The sequence below is a fragment of the Alosa pseudoharengus genome, unplaced genomic scaffold, assembly GCF_046254945.1.
Source record: "Alosa pseudoharengus isolate Yale_2024_CS ecotype anadromous, Long Island Sound unplaced genomic scaffold, YU_APseudo_1.1 YU_APseudo_1.1_scf_13, whole genome shotgun sequence".
Lineage (NCBI taxonomy): Eukaryota > Metazoa > Chordata > Actinopteri > Clupeiformes > Clupeidae > Alosa > Alosa pseudoharengus.
In genome coordinates this window covers 34,748,381-34,772,770 of record NW_027468598.1, presented here as the reverse complement: position 1 = coordinate 34,772,770, position 24,390 = coordinate 34,748,381, and the positions used below count along the sequence as shown (strand labels likewise).

At 42.8% G+C, this 24,390-nt stretch overlaps 1 protein-coding gene across 3 annotated transcripts; it reads right to left on the bottom strand.

Moving 5' to 3' along the window:
• Positions 1-164: 164 nt before the first annotated feature.
• Positions 165-22,745, bottom strand: LOC143122112 (glycerol kinase 5-like). 3 transcript variants are annotated; one of them, XR_012986596.1, is made up of 17 exons: positions 22,373-22,745; positions 22,133-22,226; positions 16,566-16,641; positions 16,359-16,452; positions 14,699-14,830; positions 14,140-14,215; positions 13,977-14,038; positions 13,660-13,733; positions 11,741-11,801; positions 11,303-11,429; positions 10,939-11,043; positions 9,933-10,027; positions 9,002-9,105; positions 7,737-7,796; positions 7,473-7,606; positions 555-3,421; positions 165-422 (listed from the first exon to the last, which is right to left on the bottom strand). XR_012986596.1 is itself a non-coding variant. In XM_076282918.1 (16 exons), the coding sequence occupies exons 1-16, from the start codon at positions 22,493-22,495 to the stop codon at positions 3,273-3,275; spliced, it is 1,566 nt and encodes a 521-aa protein (XP_076139033.1). In that variant the 5' UTR covers positions 22,496-22,745; the 3' UTR covers positions 522-3,272. The 3 variants fall into 3 exon arrangements, 1 of the variants encoding a protein (XP_076139033.1); XR_012986597.1 differs by having other exon boundaries at positions 589-3,421; XM_076282918.1 differs by lacking the exon at positions 165-422 and having other exon boundaries at positions 522-3,421.
• Positions 22,746-24,390: the final 1,645 nt, after the last annotated feature.

Below are 24,390 nucleotides of genomic sequence, written 5' to 3'. Positions count from 1 at the left end.
TAACCTGTCTACGACTGCGGTCAGGTCAAAATTGCCATTTTGGGTTCGGGCTCAAGCTGACACAAGCAAGGCACTAACATTAACATCATTCATGTTAGCCGAGCAAACAAACCCATTCTACTAGTTTCAATGAGATAAAGTGATGCTCTCTTAGTTTACCTTTTACTTGGCTCCGGTCTGCAACACGTCGGAAATGGTTCGAGAAAACAAATAACTAAAATCCAGTTATCTTTTGTCTAGTTCTGTGACAGTAACGGCGAGAGAACTCTTCTGGCCTTATCCTCACTTCCTGTGTGCTGAACTCCGCACACAAGCTTGGCGGTGGCAGCCAGCTGTCGTCTCTGATTGGTTACACCCAATCGTGATGCGAGACGCCAGATGGACGCAGATTGGATGTCCCCGCGGAGATGTAAACAGCTTTGCTGCACACAAAAAAAAACACATGCTATGGGACCATCAGACAAAAAGTCATTAAAACCCATGCGATTACTCCCAATTAGTTTCAGAGGACAATAGAAAAGTAAGGTGATGAATGAATTTAATTTCGTGCTAACTTTGTTTGTTCCCTTTGCAGTACGGAGAAGTTACCGTGACAGCTGCTATTCACGACCCAGTGATGAATGGTTATGCCCAAACAAAGACAGATTTCACTTCTAGCTTGCAGTAAACTTTGGCCCCCATTGATGACAGTGGCATCCCCTGATTACTGAAAAGTCAGCAGTTTGGGTCATTGCTATCCTGCTCCCTATGCAAACAAAGCACATGAGTGACAATATTTGCAAACAGAATTTCTGGGAGAAAAAAACATTAAATGACAGAACTGAGAATTCTTAAAGCCAACCTATGGATCTTTTACCTTCTAATGCACGCATCATCATGTGTTACATAAGGGAAGGGAATGGAGTAGGGGATTATTCAAGCTGCAAACTTGCTTGGCATACAACGCCCCAATTCATGTCTTAGATATTTTAGTGCTGTTGCCACAGTTCAACCATTAAAACCAAACACATACACAGAAGTCCAGGACAAATGTATATGAAACATTAACCAAGGTGCATTTCCGCATAATTCTGACATTCTTGTGTTTTCCTCTATCCATGTACTTGTGAAACTCTTTTTTGAAGCGATTTCTATTGAAAGATATGAGGAGATGTATGAAGAGTTTGGTTTCAAAATGCTATATCTCCATTTTTTAAAACATTTGTCTGTGTGTCAAGTTATTTAATTGTGCATTTCAAGTAATATAAAAAATGCAGTTGTATTGTTCTGATTAAGTAAAGATAATCAAATAACAATAACCCAATTACTTGGAAAACAAAATAAAAAAAATCAAAACAAAATGGGAGGATAAAGCGTTTTGGAACCAAACACTTTGTATGTTTAAATTCTGTGGCTGTTAATGATAAACAGTCTGAAAGATAATGCTTATTTTACTGAACAATGTCAAGAAACTACACTATAAAAAAAAAAAAAAAAAACTGGCCCATGAGGATGCAAAATTGTTAATACAAAAACAGTTTTGAACAGCATTTTAAAATAATCATAAAAATGACATATTCATAGTATCTAGATTGTGTCTAGCTCATGTGTTAAAAAGTGTCTTGGTTTCCTTGCACTAAAAACACTCAAACCTTAGGCGAGGCAAACCTTCACTCATTGAAGGTGTGAGGTAAACCACATCTTGCATGTTAGAGCACATAATCAGGGCACACACACACGTTTTATCACACAGTCAGTTAGAGTGAGTGCTGATGAGATGCTGATACCAGGGTGAATGTGGAAGGGAGTGGTGCTCCCCAGCATACCCAGAGGCCACACCTGTTCCTCTACACACCTGCCCTGCTGTAGAATTATGATGCCCCCCCCCCATCTCCTCTTGCAGAAACAAACGTCAGACAAACGCACAGACAAACCTGATGCAAACGTACAGATAAACGTGATGCAAATGCACAGACAAACGCACAGACAACCGTGATGCAAACGCACAGACAACCGTGAAGCAAATGCAGACGCAGAGACCTACATGAGAGAAATACTAAGACCCATGTGAGTGAAATGCTTACAAACGAAAGACAGATGCACATATAGACCAAAAAGAAACACAGAAAAACATCAGAGAAACACAGAAAACCATGACTCAAATTCTCAGAGCGACATGAGAGAAATGCACAGGCAGATGTAAGGGAAATGCACAGACAAATGCAAAGATGAGCTGTGGAAGTAATGCAGAGATGAGCTGTGCATCATTACGCAGTGCCACAGGAAGTGAGAAATTCACATGACCTTCAAGCAGCTTAGTGTACTTCTTTCAAATGACATACTTCAAATTCTGCAAGTTCACAGTACTTTCAAAATCACTCAAAGTGATAAAATGCTTGCTAATGATGTTAAACTTTTGTTGATCCGCTAAGTTTGGCTTGGCATATCAAGAGCATTTAAAATTTCAGCAGCAGCAGCCGAAAAAACAAAACAAAACAAAACAAAACAAAACAACAAAAAACGACAAAAGCAAATAAATCATAACTGCCCTTGGGACAGCCTGATGACATCATCATCTTTCCAGGCTGTCTTCCCAGGATTCATCAAGAGGAGGATTTCCTGTTGGGGAGGGGGCCAACAGTGTGCCCCCCCCCACCCCCAATACCCAGAATACTCAGGGTGTGTCCATCCCATATCATCCTGTCTTAAGACCCAAAGCCTAGCACCCCCCCCCCCCACACACACACACACACACACACATCTAACAAAGGCACTGTATCCGTTACTGAGGGACTTTGACATGAGGTAATCTTGTTAGCAGATGAGGCCATCGCAAGGTCCTCAATGTGAAGGGTTTTTAAGCTACAACCATTCTACTTGATTGTTTACTTCAAGTCTACTCGTACTAGTAGTAGTAAGTGGACCACAAAACTGATTTCTCTTGGTTTAGTTCCTCAAAAATAGGAGTCCACTCAGTCAAATAATACTGTTCAAGAGTTCAAGTGTGAAAACACAAAATGAAGTAACTTATATTCTCTATGACACTATTTACAGTTAAAAAGTACTAAAATGATGTCCATCCTGAGTTCCAGTTCCGAGAGTGCAAGACTGTCTGCATGGCAGGAAAGAGTTCACACACCTTTGTGTGTTTGACACTGAAGGCACCACTTAATCTTAATAGAGTATGCTGATACGCAAACTGAACCGAGATCCTTTCGTCCACCTCAGTCAGTCTGTCTGGCTGTGGTCAGGCTGTGGGGACTGTGGGTTGGCTTGGGAGCACAGCGCCCCCCTCAGGCCTGGCTGTACCAGTGCATGGAGCGCCGCAGTGCCCTCTCCCAGCTGCGGAGGTTGGTGGCGTGGTGGCGTGCCGGGCTGCTGGGCACGAAGACCCGCTCAGTGGTCCTCAGCTGCTTCAGCTCCTCCTGGCTCTTCCACAGACCTGCACAGGACACACACACACACACACACACACACACACACACACACACACACACACACACACACACACACACACACACACACACACACACACAAAACACAAGTACATTTATATGTATTCACTTAGCAGATGCTTGGATCCAAAGCCACTTACAGAAGAGTAGCACATTCAAGCTACAGTGCAGAGGAAACCTTAGCTACTGTAGGAATCACTACTGCATCTGCCAACACTATTACTAAAGGATAGGAATCACTACTACATCAACACTATTACTAGAGAATAGGAATTATAACTACATCTGTCAACACTATTACTAGAAGATAGGAATTACTACTACATCTGTCAACACTATTACTAGAGGATAGGAATTACTACTACCGGTACATCTGTCAGTACTATTACTAGAGGATAGGAATTACTACTACATCTGTCAACACTATTACTAGAGGATAGGAATTACTACTACCGGTACATCTGTCAGTACTATTACTAGAGGATAGGAGTGCAGACATTAAACATAGTCAAGCAGGAATAGGAGGAGGAAGTGGTAAGAGGAGGTAGAGGGAAGAGGGAAGTGTATGGTTATTATAAGTGTTGGAGAGGAGGAGGAAGAGTCACACAGTGAGGAAGAAGATGAGAAAGAGTGTCCACTGGGCCACCAACACATGCTCACACAAACTCTGCTATCACATACACAACTGCTGACAAATGTCTGAACTGTCACTTAAATGTAGTTAGTCCACTTCAAAGCATTACGCCTGTCGGAGGAACTTGTGACTTCCATGAGAGGAAGGGAGAGTATATGGAAATAGGAGAGAGTGAGCAAATAAGCGGATACACACACACACACACACACACACACAGTCACTGCTGTCCATAAAACAGAAGAAAAAAAGAGACATAATAAAAAAGAAAGTGAGTGTGAGTAAATATAAACCATGTGAAGAGTATATTTACATCAAAGTCAAACCCACAATGACACTGTGAGATTGTGTGCAACGCATGAAGGTGGATGCAGAAGGTGGAAGGTGGCCTGCTCTGTTTTACACAAAACCCTATGTGCTACCAGAGAGACATCATCACACTACAGTACTTCATTTGGCTGCCACTTTTACCCAAACCCACTTACACGTCAATTAGTACAACTGTCTGCCCTGAGCAACTCGTGGTTAAGTGCCTTGATCAAGGGCACAATGGTGACAGCCCGGAGTTGCTCCATGCTAACCTAGCTCTTTAGCCACTACGCCTCCACCGCCCCATTCACTGGCTACTGCATGCTAACCCAGGTCCATAGCCACTACGCTACCACCGCCCCATTCACTGGCTACTGCATGCTAGCCCAGCTCTTTAGCCACTACGCCTCCACCGCCCCATTCACTGGCTACTGCATGCTAGCCCAGCTCCTTAGCCACTACGCTACCACCGCCCCATTCACTGGCTACTGCATGCTAGCCCAGCTCCTTAGCCACTACGCTAACACTGCCCCATTCACTGGCTACTGCATGCTAGCCCAGCTCCTTATGCTACCACCGCCCCATTCACTGGCTACTGCATGCTAGCCCAGCTCCTTAGCCACTACGCTACCACCGCCCCATTCACTGGCTACTGCATGCTAGCCCAGCTCCTTAGCCACTACGCTAACACCGCCCCATTCACTGGCTACTGCATGCTAGCCCAGCTCCTTATGCTACCACCGCCCCATTCACTGGCTACTGCATGCTAGCCCAGCTCCTTAGCCACTACGCTACCACCGCCCCATTCACTGGCTACTGCATGCTAGCCCAGCTCCTTAGCCACTACGCTAACACCGCCCCATTCACTGGCTACTGCATGCTAGCCCAGCTCCTTATGCTACCACCGCCCCATTCACTGGCTACTGCATGCTAGCCCAGCTCCTTAGCCACTACGCTACCACCGCCCCATTCACTGGCTACTGCATGCTAGCCCAGCTCCTTAGCCACTACGCTAACACCGCCCCATTCACTGGCTACTGCATGCTAGCCCAGCTCCTTATGCTACCACCGCCCCATTCACTGGCTACTGCATGCTAGGCCAGCTCCTTAGCCACTACGCTACCACCGCCCCATTCACTGGATACTGCATGCTAGCCCAGCTCCTTATGCATGCTAGCCCAGCTCTTTAGCCACTACGCTACCACCAAGCTCAATATTATCTGAGAAGCTGCTGCTCCAGTATATGATTACACATGTATCCCTATAATGTGCACTCCCTGCAATGGGCCATTTGCTTAGATGGAGTGTGTGTTAGATGTAACAATAGCCCAACTGTATTGATAAGAAGAAATTGCTTTTCTTAATGTTGTGTGTTGTCCCCAGCTGTGGTCAGGAGAAGCTGATTTGCTGATGACCGATCCGGTTGTGCTGCGTAATGTGCATCTGGAGAGCAAATACAGAATCTTCAATAAAAAAATCGATATGTCCCCTGAAGTTTGAGAATCATTTCAGAGCACCGCTGTAGATCTAATCGTTGCACAACCTTGCAGCAGTGTACAACAGTGAGTCAGTGATTCGAGGACAGGGTGATTTCACCTACTAACTCCTATTACTCAAATCAAATCAGTCACGCTGACCTCCTTAGAGAAGTGAATGAAATTAACCTCTGAAAATGTTATGAAAAACGCTGCAACCGCTCGCACAAGACACACATGGATCTCTGCATGCAGTCCTGCTCGGTACTCTGTACGGCAGCATGTTGATCACAGTGCCCAACAGATGGCGTCCACAATGATTCATCTCTGTAGCAGATGAGAGGAAACACGAGTAAACATGGCAGAGACCGAGACAGTAGATGGATCCGACTCGGCATGGCAGAGACATACACGCACACTTCAGCCACATATACTTCCTGCTTTGCACAATTCTTGAATTTCCCCTGGGGATCTATAAAGTATCTATCTATCTATCTATCTATCTATCTATCTATCTATCTATCTATCAATCAATTCAGAATGCGCAGATGCATGGAAGATATACAGACAGCAGGTCTGTGCAGCTAGTTTGATGTGGTAGTTAAATGTTGCATATCTAGATCATATTACATCTAATATCATCCCCATATTTGCAGATTGTGCTTTCTGTTAATAACTTAATAATGCAATAAACCATACACGCCTGACAGGCCACCCACTGTGCCCGCTTGGCAGAGAGTGCGGGCGTCATCGGTGGAGGGCAGAGAGTGAAAGGTGCTGAAGCACGAGCGTAGACAGAGGGCCTGAAACGGCAGCGTCCGCAGCTCAGCAGCAAGCAGCGCACATGAGCAGCATCCTCGGCCAGCTGTGTGTGACTTACAAGCCCAGCTATGTAAACACTGACTCAATTAGGTCAGCCCCACCCAGCCGGGGAGCCATGGAAACCAGCCGCCCGTTACAGCCTCAGAACCGGACAGTCACCAGAGCACGGTAGGCTAGGATGGAGCTGAGCATAGAAGGACTATCGGAACGTCACCTATTACCGCCCGGCCCCTATTTCCGCCCTCTTACGTGTATGTGTCACTTAATATTCATTTCTATACAAACCAAGACTATGTACCAAAAATGACATTTTATCGTGACTCGAAGAGCTGTAAACAGTGTTGTAAGGCTGCGTGTACAAATCCGCTTGGAGCCCCAGTGGAATTTTGATTTCGCAACAATAATTCTCGGTCTAACCGTTGATGTGCCTGTGAAAGGGCAGAAATAGAACTCCCACCAGCCCAGCACTAAACTCTGAGCATGGTAAACATAATCGGATATTTCAGGCAGTGAAAGCCCGGGGAAGAACCAAACCAGATTTTGTTCAAATCTACACACCAATAGCTACTGAAAATGTAAGGTTCATTTATCAAATGTTATTTTGAAGTATTAAAAAACACTGTTGTTTTAGAATTTTCGAACAAAAGGGGCGGTAATTGGTGCTTTTACGATAGGCTCCTTAACTCCATTCCAGCCTCAGAACCAGAGCACTGTAGGCTAGGATAGAGTTGGACATAGAAGGACTAGGCTCCTGAACATGGTAGAGGACCACAGGATGTCGGAAGCGAAGGAGGGTCTTACCTGCACCAAGGCCGGCGACAAACGCAGCACCGAGGCTGGACATGTCAAAATGATTAGGCCGATCAATCGTCCTGCCTAACAGGTCAGCCGTCAACTGCATGACGAAGTTGTTGGAGCAGACACCTCCATCTGCCCTGTAGCCACACACACACACACACACACACACACACACACACACAGCAGTATATATTATGATACGATAAAAGCAGAAAAAAAAAAAACCCTGATAAAATAACCATAGCTTAGGAGTGTAGCTGATATTACCTGATATTTGTTATGGGTATCCGTGTTTCACGAATCATGATGTCAAAAAGCTGTTTGTTCCTGGAATAAATATCAACAGCTTTTAATCACTTAAAGCATCAAAACAACCACTAGGTGCTAGTAGGCCTAGCCATGTCATTTACCATTGGTTTCTAATTAGACACGCAATGCTTTTGAACACAATAGTGTAGTGTGTGACCACACAGCTCGTACTTCTGTGAAAAAATCCTGTTCGATTTTTGAGACGTAAGTGTTCATTGAATCGATTGTAAAATCGATGTTTCATGTCTAAAGACGTTTCCATTTTCAACACCAAATATAGGCCAATCCACAAACAACTAACAGGCATTAGGACGAACGTAAAGAGGGCGCTTGTAGACGCAAGCCAGCAATATTTCAGATGTTTTATTGGCATGAAGTTTCGCGCACAATGACAAACAGGAGTGCAACATTCTCGAAAAACAATAAGCCGAGTGGACTGCCATTACATCAGTGACAAACATTACTGCAGCCTTCAACGTATCTGTGTTTACAATTAGAAATGTCAAACAAATTTCACCTACATAGAACTCGACTGCACAGTTTGCATAGCCTACCGCTTTGTTCTTCTCCATAGTTTGATATACCAAAAATCCAAAGTACTTCCACATCGAACTCCTCAAGTTATTAGGGCCTATCACTCGTCTCTCTCATGTCGCACAGGTTGATCGCGTTGTCCTCCATTTTTTGGAAAAACACGAGCAGCACAGCAGCTGATTGAAACAGCTGTTTCCGGTGCGTAAAATTTGTGGGAATTTTCATTTTAGCTTTCGCAATGCTTACTGCACTTCGGAATTCTTTTATATTCTTATATTCTTGTTGGTGAATTTTGTTACATCTATCCTTTTTATTTGTTTAATTCGTTTAAAATTAATAGTGTACATATTTGGTTAAAATCAATTCCCTTTTAGTTTTCGAAACTTGTGTTGTTTGGTCCAATCGATTGTGCAACATTTTGACTATTTTCGACCATTTCGACCATTGCACTATTTCGAACATAGTGACAGCCCTATAGGCCATAAGAGAGTTGAACACAATAGTGTGACTACACAGCTCGTATGTGTGTAAGAGTTAGGCCATAAAAGAGAGTTGAACACAATAGTGTGACTACACAGCTCGTATGTGTGTAAGAGTTAGGCCATAAGAGAGTTGAATACAATAGTGTGACTATACAGCTCGTACTGTATGTGTGTAAGAGTTATAAGAGGCCATAAGAGATGGCTCACCTGTAGGCCACAGACTCCAGGATGGCACGCAGCAGGTGGGACTTGGTGGTGGAGGGTTTCAGGCCCATAAATGCAGCACATGCCCCAGGGTCGTTTACAGGCGCCTGGAACACATATTGGACATGCTGTGCATTACATCGGGGACACCCTATCTGTGCCCTGAGCCCTGCCACTGAAGCTTCACTTACGCCACAACAACAAACCACCCAGCTCTGCTCCATACTACAGACATGTGGAAGCCAGCGCACTGCTCAGTTTGCTTACATTACAACAGTCAGATTACGTTCACAGGGCAGGATGCTTTGAAGAGAGAGATCCATAGCCACAGAACTGTAATCCATTTCCTCTTGTCATAAACCGTAAGCATAATCCCAGCCCTCTGGTCAACAATATGTCCCTGTGTTTATAAACGCAGGAAATGGATTTACAAAAGGTACTGGGACAGACGGCTCAACAGTTCAACGGAAGAAATGGATTACAGTACATTTACTTTGGCGATGCCTTATACACGAAGGGAACAGATTACAAATCTGTGGCTATGGTCTGTCATTCCTCTGTAGACTACTATGTCCACCTTCAGTCCCACTTCAGACCTCGTTCAATGAAAAGACGATCACATATCAATAACCCTTTTGTAACGAAGAATACAATTACATATCAGAAACGTTTCTGCAACACAGTCATGGATGAATAACATGGTAGCTACCTGAATCCTAGCGGTGAATGTGACTATAGAAATGACATGTTTACCAGAATCCTAGCGGTGAATGCTACTATGGAAATTACATGTTTACCTGAATCCTAGCGGTGAATGCTCCTGTGGACATGCTAAAGGCTGGGCCTAGCGGTGAATGCTCCTGTGGACATGCTAAAGGCTGGGCCTAGCGGTGAATGCTCCTGTGAACATGCTAAAGGCTGGGCACATGTTTACCTGTAGGCCACTGAAGGAAGGCACAAAGCACACGCCGTCAGAGTTGTCCAGAGCGGTCACTATGTCCGCCGTCTCCGCCACCTCAGAGAAGAGCTCTGAAACACACACACACACACGCATGTTTCTTTTAGCTCTACACAGTAAGTACACACACTGAAGGCTTTAGTTCATTACATACATTTTCCATACATCTTGCATGTAAATGCATGCTTAAATCCCAATGAACTAGTACACAAAATGATATGGCAAATGGCACTGTCATGTACTTGTCATATGATTATGCTTCCTACAAAGCCATTACTGTATCTCCACGGGGCAGGTGTGTACCGGTATGTGCGGTATGTGTGTGTGGGTGTCTATAAGTGTGTGTGTATGCTATAATTGTATAAACTCGGGTACTGGTTTGCAGTATTTGCATTTGGGCTCTCCCCTATCTACCTCCATCTATACTTCTTAGAAAACGTGGGAAAAACATGGGAAAACGTGTTCTGCAAGGGCAAGCCGGCTAAGCTGACACATATGGCTGTGAGATTAGTCAGCATTGTACTCATCACAGAGATCATCTTTACTTTTCAAGTCTTTCTTTGCATTTCACATGGAAAGATAAAACTGCTCAGAGTATTTAAACTTTTTCTCCTGATTCAAAACCAGAACACAACAGACATTACAGACAAAGACACCGCCAGTTGCAAGGACTTTGGTTTTGTCTACAGCCGACACTGGACAAAGCATCAATCAAGGGAATGTAGTAACACCAGTGACAACAAGATCTTCATTTTCTCTTGTCCGATCAACTGAGCCAAGCTAATGTACAATTAGCATTGGTTTACAGATTGGCAAGAGTTGTTCTTTTCGATATACAAAAGTGTATCTAAAGCATTACAACGTCTTGACCATCTGCTGAATAAGTAATGCAATTATGACTCATTATAATAAGGCAGTCTCTAAACCTCTTAACCTCTAAAACTTTGGATTATTTACATGAGTTTCCATGCCAACACCTTACCCAGTTCCTGTGCCCACTTGATGGCAGTGCCCGTGTCTGCAGCGTTGCCCTCTGCCAGGTACGTCACTTCTGAGCCGATCTTCCAGCCAACGATGGGGTACAGTCCTGAGAAGGGCCCGGAAGCATTTAAACAGGTGTTTAAGGAGGGGTTCTCCTGTTTTAGCAGGTGTTTCTAATCATTCCTGCTCTGCACACCTGATTTCAAATCATCATACCTGAACTCTTGGTCAATAAACATCATTCTTCAGGGCAGGACAAGCTTAGAGAACCCCTGGTTTATTGGATTTGGTGCAGGGCTCCACAAAATATTACTGCCCCTTTGATCATAAATATGTCGGTGAAATGCCGCAGGCCACGACCTCACCTGTGAATGAGGTGTGGGGCTCATTTCCTGTGTTGATGTCCATGAATGTTCCTGTTCCCATGGTGATCTTTACATCTCCCTTGTTAAAGCAGCATTCTCCAAACATGGCCGCCTGCTGGTCTGCCATCTGCAGGACATAAATGGTACTACTGAACACTCAAATGGAACACTACCCATGCTTCATCACAGTGGAGGGAGATTACGTAAACTATGTTTATGGCATAGCATGTAGCTTTATAGGGGTGTGTCGAATGTGATAAATATTTTAGTGATAAATATTATGGTATGAGAAGGTGTTGGAATAACTGTAGAATACAGCTTCAAGTGAAACACTGCTGGTCAGTTCAAGTGGACTCACATGTCAGGGATTCATTAGGGACCCCATTTTAAATACGATGCACTAATATTGCAAACCAGTCAACTTGGCTTGAAACTCACCAGGGACATGATGGGAACAGGCACGCCGAAGATGCTCTCATCTGTACAGCCAAAGAAATAGCTGCAAAGAGAAGAAGGGGGGGAGAGAGAGAGGAATTTAGTGGACATATAGTGGACTTCGGCTCTAACAGGCAGGCTACAGGCACGCAATGTTCCATTCTCTGAGTGTCTGCAGCAACATTAGTTTCCACTATACATATGTAATCACTGGGACTGCACCAGACATGATAGTGGCGCATACATGCAAACCATTTAGATAGAGCGCTACATAAATGTAATGTGTATATATGTATATAAATGTAATGTATATAAATGTAATGTGGATAAATGTATATAAATGTGTGTAAATGTAATGTATATAAATGTATATAAATGTGATGTGTATAAATGTATATAAATGTAGTGTGTATAAATGTATACGTATGTAATGTGTATAATTAAGCAATAAGCCCAGAGAGGCCGTAGGTTACACTGATTCTACAACTGGTACTATAAATACCTAAAATACATAAAGGCAAAGCAACTAGATATATAATGACTTATTCTTAGATAATCATTCTTCCGCCAAGAAATATATTTCCTGTCTGAATTGTTGCCAAGCAACGTCGAGACGCAGCTACTTTATCTTTTGTATCAAGTTATGGTAGCGCAGTAATGTAGAACGAAATGCATTCAAGGTGTATGTTTATACTGCATCTTACAACGGCATCGTACGTGATTCAGCCAATCACAATCAAGGACTGGAACTATCAGTTTTAGAAATGATAAATGTAATGTGTATAAATGCAATGTGTACAAATGTATATAAATGTAATGTGTATAAATGCATATAAATGTAATGTGTATTTATATAAATGTAATGTGTAAAAATGTACAGTACCCTCCAGAATTATTGGCACTTCTGCTAAAGTTGATTAAAAACCGATATAAAAAAACAATCTGTTGGTGATTTATTGTAATCTCACAATGAAAAAAATTAGGGAAAATCCAACCTTGAAGGGAAGCAAATTTGTGACACTGGCCCACATTTTAGCAGGGTGCCAAATCGCTCTGGCTCAGGGGAGATATAGGTGGCGGCATGACCAAGTGCTCCGAGTTATGGCTGACATTTTCGAGCAGGCCAGGAGAAGACCACAGCCGACCAAACCACAAGTACCATCAATGCAATTCGTCAGGGCAGGAGAAAAGCCATCCTCTGTTAAAAGAGCCAGGACCAACATCCTCCAGGGGGTACAGGGGTGGGAGATGTCAGTCGACCTGGGGAAGAAGCTCACTCTCCCACCCATCGTCCAGACCACCTTGAGGCCTGACGTTGTCATCTGGTCAGAGCAAGCTAAGAAAATCATCCTGGTGGAACTGACTGTGCCTTGGGAGGAAGGCTGTGAGGAGGCCCATGAGAGGAAGAGCCTAAAATACCTCATCATGGACTGCAAAGACAAAGGCTGGCAAGCATGGCTGTTTCCAGTGGAGGTCGGGTGCAGAGGGGTCCCAGCACAGTCAATGTGGTCTGTGCTCACTGCTCTTGGCATATCTGGCAAGGAGAGGAACACAGCAGTGCGCAGGATTGGGCAGGCAGCAGAGAGAGCCTCATGCTGGTTGTGGTTTAAGAGGGAGGAGGGGGGCTGGAGGCCTGGAGATGACGGGCAGTGACCTGGCCACCACTGCTGACCCGCCAGCTGGAGGGTGTAGCGGTTAAGGGTCGAAACACCCCGAGAAGGTTGGGCACCGTCTGATGACATCAGCTCCAGGCCAAAAGCCACCCACAGTCACTTTAGGGAGTGGCTGTATGTATAGCATCACGTGATGTATTCAACAAGTATATAAATGTAATGTATATAAATGTATATAAATGTGATGCATATAAATGTATATAAATGTAAGGTGCTGCTGTTGGTCGTTTCTAGTCCTCACTCACTCACCCTGTGTTCTCTACTGCAGGGAAGATGCTCAGAGGAAGAGAGACAAGGGAGCACAGCAGTCCACTCCAGCACATCTGAGGACACACACACACACACAACATCACACAAAATACCACAGGTCACATGGCAGCACACACACACACACAGACACACACACACACACACACACACACACAACAGGTCACATGGCAGCACAAATACAACACACACAAACGCACACACACACACACACCTCATTTCAGCATTCAATTTTATTTCCACACGGACAAGACAACAATTAGGCTGCCTCAGTACAACACATTGGTGCAGTTGTGTACCTGGTACGTGTCAAACACTCCTGTGGCGCTGGCGTTGGAATAGTCAGTGAGGTATGCTGATCCTGCGCCACATCAAAAGAGAAATGAGAACTGAATTGAGTGCAGGGGGCTCCATGCGCTGTTCAGCTGTACTGGAGGGAACTGTTGTGTGAGCTGTATTTACCCTGTGTGAGTCTATAAAGCAGCCAGGTATCAATGGTCCCAAAGCAGCAGGTTCCTTTTTTTACAGCCTCCTGCACCTAAAACAATAAACATTCAAATCTCAACAACCAAAAGTTCCTCTTGATTCGCCACATTTTCACAACAGTTTCTCTTCATATTTATAGAAAAAAGAAGAGGTGAGGACTCAACCAGAGCTATGCTGACCATATCAGTACGGCTTGACCCCTCGTCTATGGCTTGACCCCTCGTCTAAAGCAATCCGCATATAGGCACCGACATCAGTGCGCTGACACTTTCTGTCAAGCCCACACACACCAGTGCGAATATTTTTAACTGACCAACATTGGAGAAGTAATGGATTTTACTGCGAACAGAAACAGAACTGGACCGTGATACACAGCAGTGGCGGAAGGACAGTGGTGTGAGGGGTTGTGTTGGAAACAATGGAATGGAATGGAATGGACCAATGAGAGCGGAGTGAGCCACCCATGTGGGTGCCTATGTGCGGAGGCATTTAGACCAGCAGCAGCGTCTTCCAGTGGTCCAAGCAGCAAGTTTACCTCAGGGCAGTTCTGCAGGACCCAGGCCAGACGGAATGTGACGTGCTGGGGAGAGAACACCATGATGCTGGCCGCCTGGAAGGTCTTCTGCCGTGTGACCAGATGCAATATAGTGGACACACCATGGACGACCTGCAGTCAAAACACACGGTCACGGTCACACTCCTTCAGCAGCCTCCTCATTACAACCAATCTTGATGGCGTAATAAGTTCGCCAGGCACCAGGCGCATTGCTCAAAAGGGTTGTTCTTATGTTTCTAAATCAGTCATGGGGGTGTTTTGGGTGTAACTACCATTGAGCGAGGAGCTTAAATTCAAGCATCAAACAGCACGTCGGTATTTTGACAGTCAACACAACAACAACAACAACAACACGTTCACACACAGTCAGGGCATCTGAAGGAATCTGCTTGCACGTGTACTGTATGCAACACCAGGATTCCACTAAACCTTGCTTTACTGAAACCTGTGTGTGACTAGCAGAGTATAATCCTACGTGCATCATTATTTGAACTCATAGGAAAAGTGACTTCACTAACTAACTTCACTGTGGTCTCATAGGCAACGACAAACCAGTTCTACAGTTATTTACTTTTGACTGTTGACTCTACTCACTATTGACTGACAAAGGGTTACAATCGAAAACATAGCCTGAAATAATTTACCCCAATAATGTTGCCTGGGACTTGTTGCTAAGGGCTGCTTACATCTTGTGACTGCGTCTTTAAAATAGCTTTGTTTTATATTCCCCATTCGCTATTGACATCACTATAGACCAGGTTTTTCAGTCTGTGACATAATGATTTTTAGTGGGTGTAAGACAGCGATTTTTGGATCATGTGCCTGACCACACCTATTTTTTTAATTGACACGGCCGTGGGTGCGATGTTCAATTGAACTGAGCGCATGGTGAAAATTCTATGACTGCCTTGGGTGTAAGATAGGAACAGGGCTTGCGTTGTGCTTGGCGCCATGTGGTGCCGGGTGTAAGATAGTGGCCATAGTATACACACATGTTACACCATACTTACTTACTTAACTTAGTGTGGTTACAATATAACAAGAGAGCACTAGAATATAAACTGTATCTTTACTTAACTTAGTGTAGTTACAATGTAACAAGAGAGCACTAGAATATAAACTGTATCTTTACTTAACTTAGTGTAGTTACAATGTAACAAGAGAGCACTAGAATATAAACTGTATCTTTACTTAACTTAGTGTAGTTACAATGTAACAAGAGAGCACTAGAATATAAACTGTATCCACTGCCGGTGGAGGTTTCAGTAGAAGTCAAAGAGGCACTTCCCTAATGTCCACTTCTAGATCAGGATGTGGATTAACAGAGAGCTAAGCACACATTCAAAAGAGCAGGTCTGATCTATGAAACACACACACACACACACACACACACACACACACACACACAAGAGAGGGAAAAACATCCACACATTGCTTTACCCTCCTTTTAACACCCTAAAATGAGTTTAATCATTTACAGCTAAGGTGACCTTAAATTGTTTTGAACCAACCTGGACAGGTCAGGGCCATGTTAGGTCACAAAAAAGCAGTAACGAAACAAACTCAGAGTAGGAGGAAGATAAAGCAGTTGGATTGCTATAACTGGTTTACAATGCTGTTGTGCAGCATTCCCAATCACCTTCATTGTGAAAGATTCATTCCATGAGGTAGTGAGCTCCGCGCCACGCAGATCCTGCCAGCTGATGAAGTTATGGAAAGGCACTCCCGTGCTCCTGCAGGCCAACACAAGTGCAGGAATCACATCCTTATGTGTGCACATACATAACTGCATCTTCGTGCACTCAATGAAGTAGTCAGTAATTAACTTGCCCTCTGGCAAACTTACTTGTCCCAGGTAGTGAAGGTCCCCCTCTGTGTGGATATGCCAAGGGCCTGGATTTGATTCATTTGCAAGCCTGCATCTAAAGATCAGATTGGAGATGTTAGTACTGGAATCCCCCAAGCCTTAAAGTCCCCGTAAAGTCCCAAAATTGGATATTTGTATTTATAAATTGGATATTTAGAAAACTACTCCAGAAAACATGTGTAAAGACTGTAAACTGTGGTCCTGACAGGACATCATCATTTTCAGTGATTCCATTTTTGGGGCGGTCCTATAAGGGCGTATTGATGATGCAATGATTTCCCAATTTAGCATATCCCCTCCCCTTAAAGCAGTACTTATAGAAGCCAACATGAGTCATGAGTGCGCAGACACTTTTTATTTGCCCACACTCATCTGCGGCACCATGTTTAACCGACACGCATTCGATAAACAACAGACTTAATTGAGTGGCGCTCAACAGCTAACACAAACAGAACTGAATCCTGATCTCCTAGGTGGCAGTGATATACTGCTCCCTGCCCTCTCCCTTATATTCAAAAATGCAATATCCATATCAAGACATAAATTGCTAAGCTACAGTAGTATCACTCACTGTTGTGCAAAATAATCACGTGTTACAAACTGGAAAATTACGGAGCCCCTAAAGGGGCATGAGCAAAAACTAAATCTAAAGTTTAGTTTCATGTGCTCATGTGAAACTTTCATGTGCTCACCTGAAACTTTCATGTGTGCACGCAAAACCTTTTCACATGAAACTTTCATGTGCGCACATTAAACTTTCACATGAGCACATGAAAGTTTCAGGTGAGCACATGAAAGTTTCACGTGAGCACATGAAACTAAACTTTAGATTTTTTTTAGCTCATGTCCCCTTAGGGGCTCCGTAGAAAATGGTATGCTAAATGGTTAAATATCTGGGAAATGCTATGCTAAATGGTTAAATATCTGGGAAATGCTATGCTAAATGGTTAAATATCTGGGAAATGCTATGCTAAATGGTTAAATATCTGGGAAATGCTATGCTAAATGGTTATATCTGACAGAGAAAGGGAGTGCAGAGGTGAGATGATCTCAGTTAAGTGAAGAAACTTGATTACAGAGAACTGCCAGGAAAACACTGACTTGACTTATATTGACAATAATCCTCTCTTGAGCCATCGCTTACTGTATGTGACAGTTGTAGAATACTATGGAATTATATCATGGAATTAGAAAATACCAACTGGAAACAGGGATTGTATAGACTGGTCAGTATTTCTGAGAAATGACACACTTTGTTCTCTCTCTGCCCTTCCTCTCCTGTAGCATTTGATCAGTGCTGTTTAAGTTGAACTAGGATAGTGCTTAACTACTAGCTACTACACACTGTTGTTAACTAGAATACATTCTACACATGGCCATATCATTTTCTATCTTATGTGATCATGTAAACAATATTAAAAGCAAAACAACTGCATCCTACACTAAGCTATTTTTAACTAGATAAGTCAGTTTTTGCTCCTTTACTCATCCCATGCCACTGTCCCTCTCTGCTGAATTAGCATCATCATACACTACCCCCCCCCCCCCCATGTATTCCCTCTGAATGTTGACACCGTTTTAATTTTGTAGCATTTGTTGTGATTATATAATCAAATGACACTCATGTTAATTTGAAATAGAAGGACAGAATATAGGAATGACATGTAATTGATGTCCACAAGCACGGTAAATGCAACCCAACTGTTGTAGCTAGCCTACCACTCTGCCTGGCTTACCACTCTGCCTACCACTCTAGTTGTAAACAAACGGTAACGTGACATTATGACGTAGGTGCAAAACCTTAATAACGGTGAGTATAATCCAGCTGCCATAACCCAATTAAGCTCATATTCTGAATACTAAAAACCGGAATAACACCCCTAGCATATTAGCCTGGCTAACGCCAGTCCTCATCTCAATCTATTACATTGAGATTCTGGTCTGGGAACCACATATTCATTTTCTCGTATTTGAGGTGTGGTTTACGAATGCCCAGAGCCGTTTATTGGACGCTATATCTATCAAATGCGTCTGTACTGTAGCTCATAGCCAATCGTATCCAAAGATCCGCTTTAACCCTCTCTGTCGTATCTGTTGGTAGCAGGGCAAAGACATCCTTTTGGTAATGAAATAGTTAAACGCCAAAAAAATGCTCTTTTTTCAAAATAAACTTGCGTTCTAAACTACTTAGAACACTATCTAAGGCTGCATTGAAAGGTAACTTTGCATCTGCTGCCATGTTGGATCAATAGATATAAACAAACTACAAGCTTCGGTGTGTCGCATAGACATTGTCGTAATCGTCTTGCTGCCATCCATTCTCGTTAATAAAGTCTCTGAAAGTAGCATTTTTTGCTTACAGCGCAAATTTTAAAGATGGCATGGCTGCAAATGCAGAATTGACAGTCTGGGTTAAGAGTTAGACCAAACAATGTAGGCCTAAAGTTTCACGCAGCTTCATGTCACGTAATGCGTGAATGAAGTGGCCATTTCAAATTAATGCCCACTGTGGGTTACTAAGGGTTCCTATGAACAGTGAAAAGTCCCTGCCCTGAGGTAGGAGCTGAAACAGTTACAGGAACTGGGGTCGGAGGAACCCAATAGTCCCTAGTTCCATGCTGACCGAATGCTCAGAACAAGGTGTTATGAGAACTGCAAAAAGTCCCATTTAAGAAAAAGAAAAAAAAACTCCCACATTCCCCTATGATCACAGGGAACCATGGGAACCATGGTAACCATGGTAATATAGCCACACAAAGCCATACCCAGAAAGCAAATGCAGATGTTACACAACCAGGTTTTTGAATATTTGCTTCTTTGACCACAGAATCTGGACTTATTTTCTATACCAATGCACAGATTTATGTTCATATGATTATAGTTCTGGTTGTAATGTATTCAACCCTCAATGACATAAGATAGAATGGCACACGAAAATGAGAAAAACACTATTAGACATTATTGTTTAAAAGAAAACATAATAATATAAACATCTCATGTGTTGGTGAATTTGTGCAACAGAATGGCAAAAACTGATTTCATTTGGTCCCCCCAATGTGCACTCTCCAGCTGCAGCCTTGATTGGAAACATCCATTGAGCGCTGTAAGCGCAGGGTACCGCACTTATGTTGCCACCTGTGTGTGTGTTGCTGGCGTGCGTGTGTGTGTGAACGTGCGTGTGTGTGTGTATGTGTGTGTGTGTGTGCCCGTGTGTGTGTATGTGCGGAGCGCTTTAAAATAGTTGATTGAACAGATGGACAACCTCCAAAAACATACAGTCACATGGATACCGCCTGTGCACTTAACACAGGTGATATTAGCTATTAGTTACTAATTAGCTGATTTACTGGCTGAAGAGATTGGTTAGCAGTCAGCAGACCTGCTACACACAGTTTAGCAGAAGATAACCCTCAAATGTTCCTCATTTTGAAGCATAATTTCACAATAACATACATGTTGTCAATATTTGTATTCATTCATTTTTTCTGAATGATTAATGATACTTCTCTGTGATATGATTAACTCAAATCACATATTTATTTTTGATTAACAGGGACTCTAAGATCAGAATGAAAGTGATGTAAGAGTTTATCCAAAAATGAATAAAGCCCCTCAGACCCTATCAATGTTTTACCTTCTCAGATGAAATCAAAATACCTTCAGTCCCCAAAGTTTTGCTTTGGCGGTTTGAATGTTGCAGCGTGGGCATTGATATTAATTAGCATGATAAAGTGATTACACACACTCAGACATCATTAAGTAACCATTCATTTTGATTGTGCCTCGAAATCAAATCATGAAGCTCAATTGCACTGGGGGAGCCAGGTCTAGTGTCCATACAAATTCCAAATTATTATGCAAATTTCATTTTTCTCAGATTTTCCTAAAAAGTTGATTCAAATGACAGTCAGTATCATTTTCAAGTCATTAAGTATAATTTTAATTGTATTGAACAAACCTCCCAATGATAAGTGTATTATTTAAAAAAAAAAAAAAAAAAAAAAAACTCAAAATGCACTGTTCTAAATTATTACGCACAACAGAGTTTCAAGACATTTTATAGGTTGTAAAGAACTAAAAATGGTAATTTGTTGAATTTGCAGCATTAGGAGGTGATATAAATTAAATCAAAAGTTATTTCAATCAAAAACATCTTAACAGGCCAAGTTACATGTTAACATAGGACCCCCTTCATTGATATCACTTTCACAATTCTTGCATCCATTGAACTTGAGTTCTTGGAGAGTTCCTGCTTCTTCGCAGAATATCCTCCCAGAGCTGCCAGAATGTCAAAATAGCCTCCCAGAGCTGCTGCTTGGATGTGAACTGCCTCCCACTCAGATGATGATGCAAAGGTTCTCAATAGGGTTGAGGTCAGGGGAAGATGGGGGCCACACCATGAGTTTCTCTCCTTTTATGCCCATAGGAGCCAATGACCCAGAGGTATTCTTTGCAGCATGAGATGGTGCATTGTCATGCATAAAGATGGTTTTGCTACAGAAGGCACGGTTATTCTTTTTGTACCACGGAAAAAAGTGGTCAGTCAGAAACTACATACTTTGCCGAGGTCATTTTCACACCGCCAGGGACCCTAAAGGGGCCTACCAGCTCTCTCCCCATGATTCTGGCCCAAACCATGACTCAGCCACCTCCTTGCTGACGTCTCAGCCTTGTAGGGACACGGTAGCCATTCACCAACCATCCATTACTCCATCCATCTGGACCATCTAGGGTCTACTCATCCATAAACAAAACTGTTGGAAAATTAGTCTTCATGTATTCCTGAGCCCACTGCAACCGTTTCTGCTTGTTAGCATTGTTTAGGTGTGGCCGAATAGTAGGTTTATGCACACTTGCAAACTTCTGGAGGATCCTACACCTTGAGGTTTGTGGGACTCCAGAGGCACCAGCGGCTTCAAATACCTGTTTACTGCTTTGCAATGGCATTTTAGCAGCTGCTCTCTTAATCCTATGAATTTGTCTGGCAGAAACCTTCCTTATTATGCCTTTGTCTGCACGAACCCGCCTGTGCTCTGAATCAGCGACAAATTTCTTCACAGTACGATGATCACGCATACGTTTTTGGGAAATATCCAATATTTTCATACGTTGTCCAAGGTAGTACACAATTTCACGTTTTCCAGCAGCAGAGAGATCCTCTTTCTTTCCCATATTGCTTGAAACCTGTGGCATGCTTAATAATGCGGAGCATCCTTCTTAAGTAGTTTTCCTTGGGCTCACCTGGCAAACTAATTTTGATTTCAATGATCCAAAGAGCCCTGAGACACAATAGGGCCTACCATCCATGAGTTTAATTGAAAGACAAAAAAATAAATGTTTATGGCACTTAAATCCAATTAGCATAATCATTTGGAACACAGTGTTTGCTTGATGTCCGTCAGAGGGCTATCGAATGTGGGGAAGGGGGTCAAATAAGTGAAGACAGTGCAAACAGGGGTTACATGACGATGTGAAGGGGAGTTTATTTGGTGCCAAAGTGCCAGTCAGGCAGTCACTAATCTATACACACACACACACACACTCACCTTGAACAGCACCTTTCACCACTGCTACGAAACTCTGCCACAGGTCTTCTGGATCCATTTCGACCCAACCCGGTTTGGGATATAAGGGAGACACCTGAAAATATTAAATTAGCCCGCCATAAAATTGACATGTGAGTTACGTCTTGACTCTTGATAAGCACAAACGTGACATGTCAGTCTATGCTATTAACTGTCTTATCCATTAACATTTCCTAAAATCGGTGGATTGCTTCATGTTACCTTTCTCGTGGATGATCCTCTAACATTAGCCTCCTTGTTATACACGTGACATTTAATTCCCGTTGTCCCCACATCAACAGCGACAATGTAGCTTTTCTTACAGAATCCATTGCGAGTAGCCATCACAATACAAACTTGAGATAGCTTGGCATCAAGCTAAATGTATGTCACCGCAGTACCTACTCGAAGCAAAATCGTACAAAGTGGTTTCTTGAAATTGTCTACCATGCCCTGTCGTGGACACAATCTGATCGTTAGCTCGTGACAGAAGTTACAGCTGGTGATAGTACTGCTACGCGTCGCCCATAACACCACCATCGGTTATCAAATTAGTGTTTTTCTGTCAAAGGCTTGCTAACGCTTTCCGCTCCGTTCCCTGAAAAGCATGTTTTGTTGTGAACCACTTTGCTCTCGCCCACTTTATGAACACGCCTAGAAAACAAAACAACCAAAGACCCGCCCCATATTGTGAAGGGGCGCGAAATTACTTGGAAATAACCCCCAAGCCCCCCCCCCCACACACACACACACACACAAACACACTCAAAAACAATCGTTTGTATCGGCTGATTTCCCCCCCTTCTTCTTCATTTTTATCAAGCATCTTATCCTATGCGTTGGCTGATTCTAGCGTAGCCTACAGTTTAATGAAGATGTTTATTCAAAATTGCACAAATGGTTCGTTTGCTCCCCTCAATAAGGCCAAGAGGAGTAGAAGGACGAAACTTGTCTGATATGTAACCGGGCTGTTGACAATTAGCCTAAATGAGCCAATATTTGATAGGCCTATTCTGTTTAGTTTGCAAATAAAGTTAGGCTACAGCTCCACTGATGGAATGTTCATGACTAACACTTTCACGTTCAACTGTCAAAGTAGGCCTAGTGTCATCTAAAGCTTTTGTCTGACTATGTGCACTGATGACATTACCACTGTTTTGCCATCTCTAAGGATGACTCGATTTTTGTTATGTAAACTTTGGTTAAGTGCTCTTAACACTGATGATAAAAGTGAGGCCCTTCGTTGATAAATCTACATTGGTTCTACAAAGCGTAGCTGTTTTTCAGCCGTTTGAAACAGTTGTCCCAAGTTCCCTCAGCAGTGATAGTACGAATTTGAGGTGCTATAAGACACAAAAATTCATTTTAAAAAACATTAGCCTGTGACTATAAATTGGTGCCTATGGAGTTTTGACCTTGCCTGTGAGTGTATGTGGAATGCTCTATTAGAATTAATCCATTCTAATAAAGCATTCCACATTCCGATTTAGTTTCTAGAATGCAGTACAACAGACGAAAGGAAGGAGGACAAAAGAAAAGCTGGAGGCGAGGCACACTTGGTTGCTTCACATGCACTGGCTAAAGAGGGAAGTTCACACTGGGGAATGGATCATGCAGCTGGCCAAATAAGGTGAGAGCATCAGGTGAGGGCTGCAACAAGAGCTGAGGGCATAACCAGCATGGCAAAGCTCCAATTACAGTTAGCAAGAGAGGGCAAAAGAGGCCTAGCACAGGCTTGCCCATAGGACTAACCCTGCAGTGATTGGATGGTATTATTTCAATCAATTAAACTTGATTATTTGAATTATTGTATTATTTTACTGAAGTGTATTATAATATGTAAGTGGTACATGCAAAATCTATTCTATTTCAGAGTCATCTAGGGCCTAATAAACAATAGTCTTGAATGGAATGTCATGATTGATTTGACAAGAAAACAGTTCACAAGCAACTTGTCTCTTTCTCTGTTGTATATTGATTTTTAGAGTAGCACTCAATAACAATGTTTTCACGTCATGAGTTCATGAGGCCACGTATTGGAGCTCACGTTTTGATATAATGGACCCAACTTTACCAGAGTAAACTGTGCCATGCGCAGTGTTTGGAAGTAATAGAATACATGTATTCTGGATTACGTATTTTAAAATACAAAATATGAGTATCTGTGTTTTAAATACAGTTACAATTTAAACGGCTGATATTCAGAATATAGTTACACTGATACATTCAAGGGATTACAA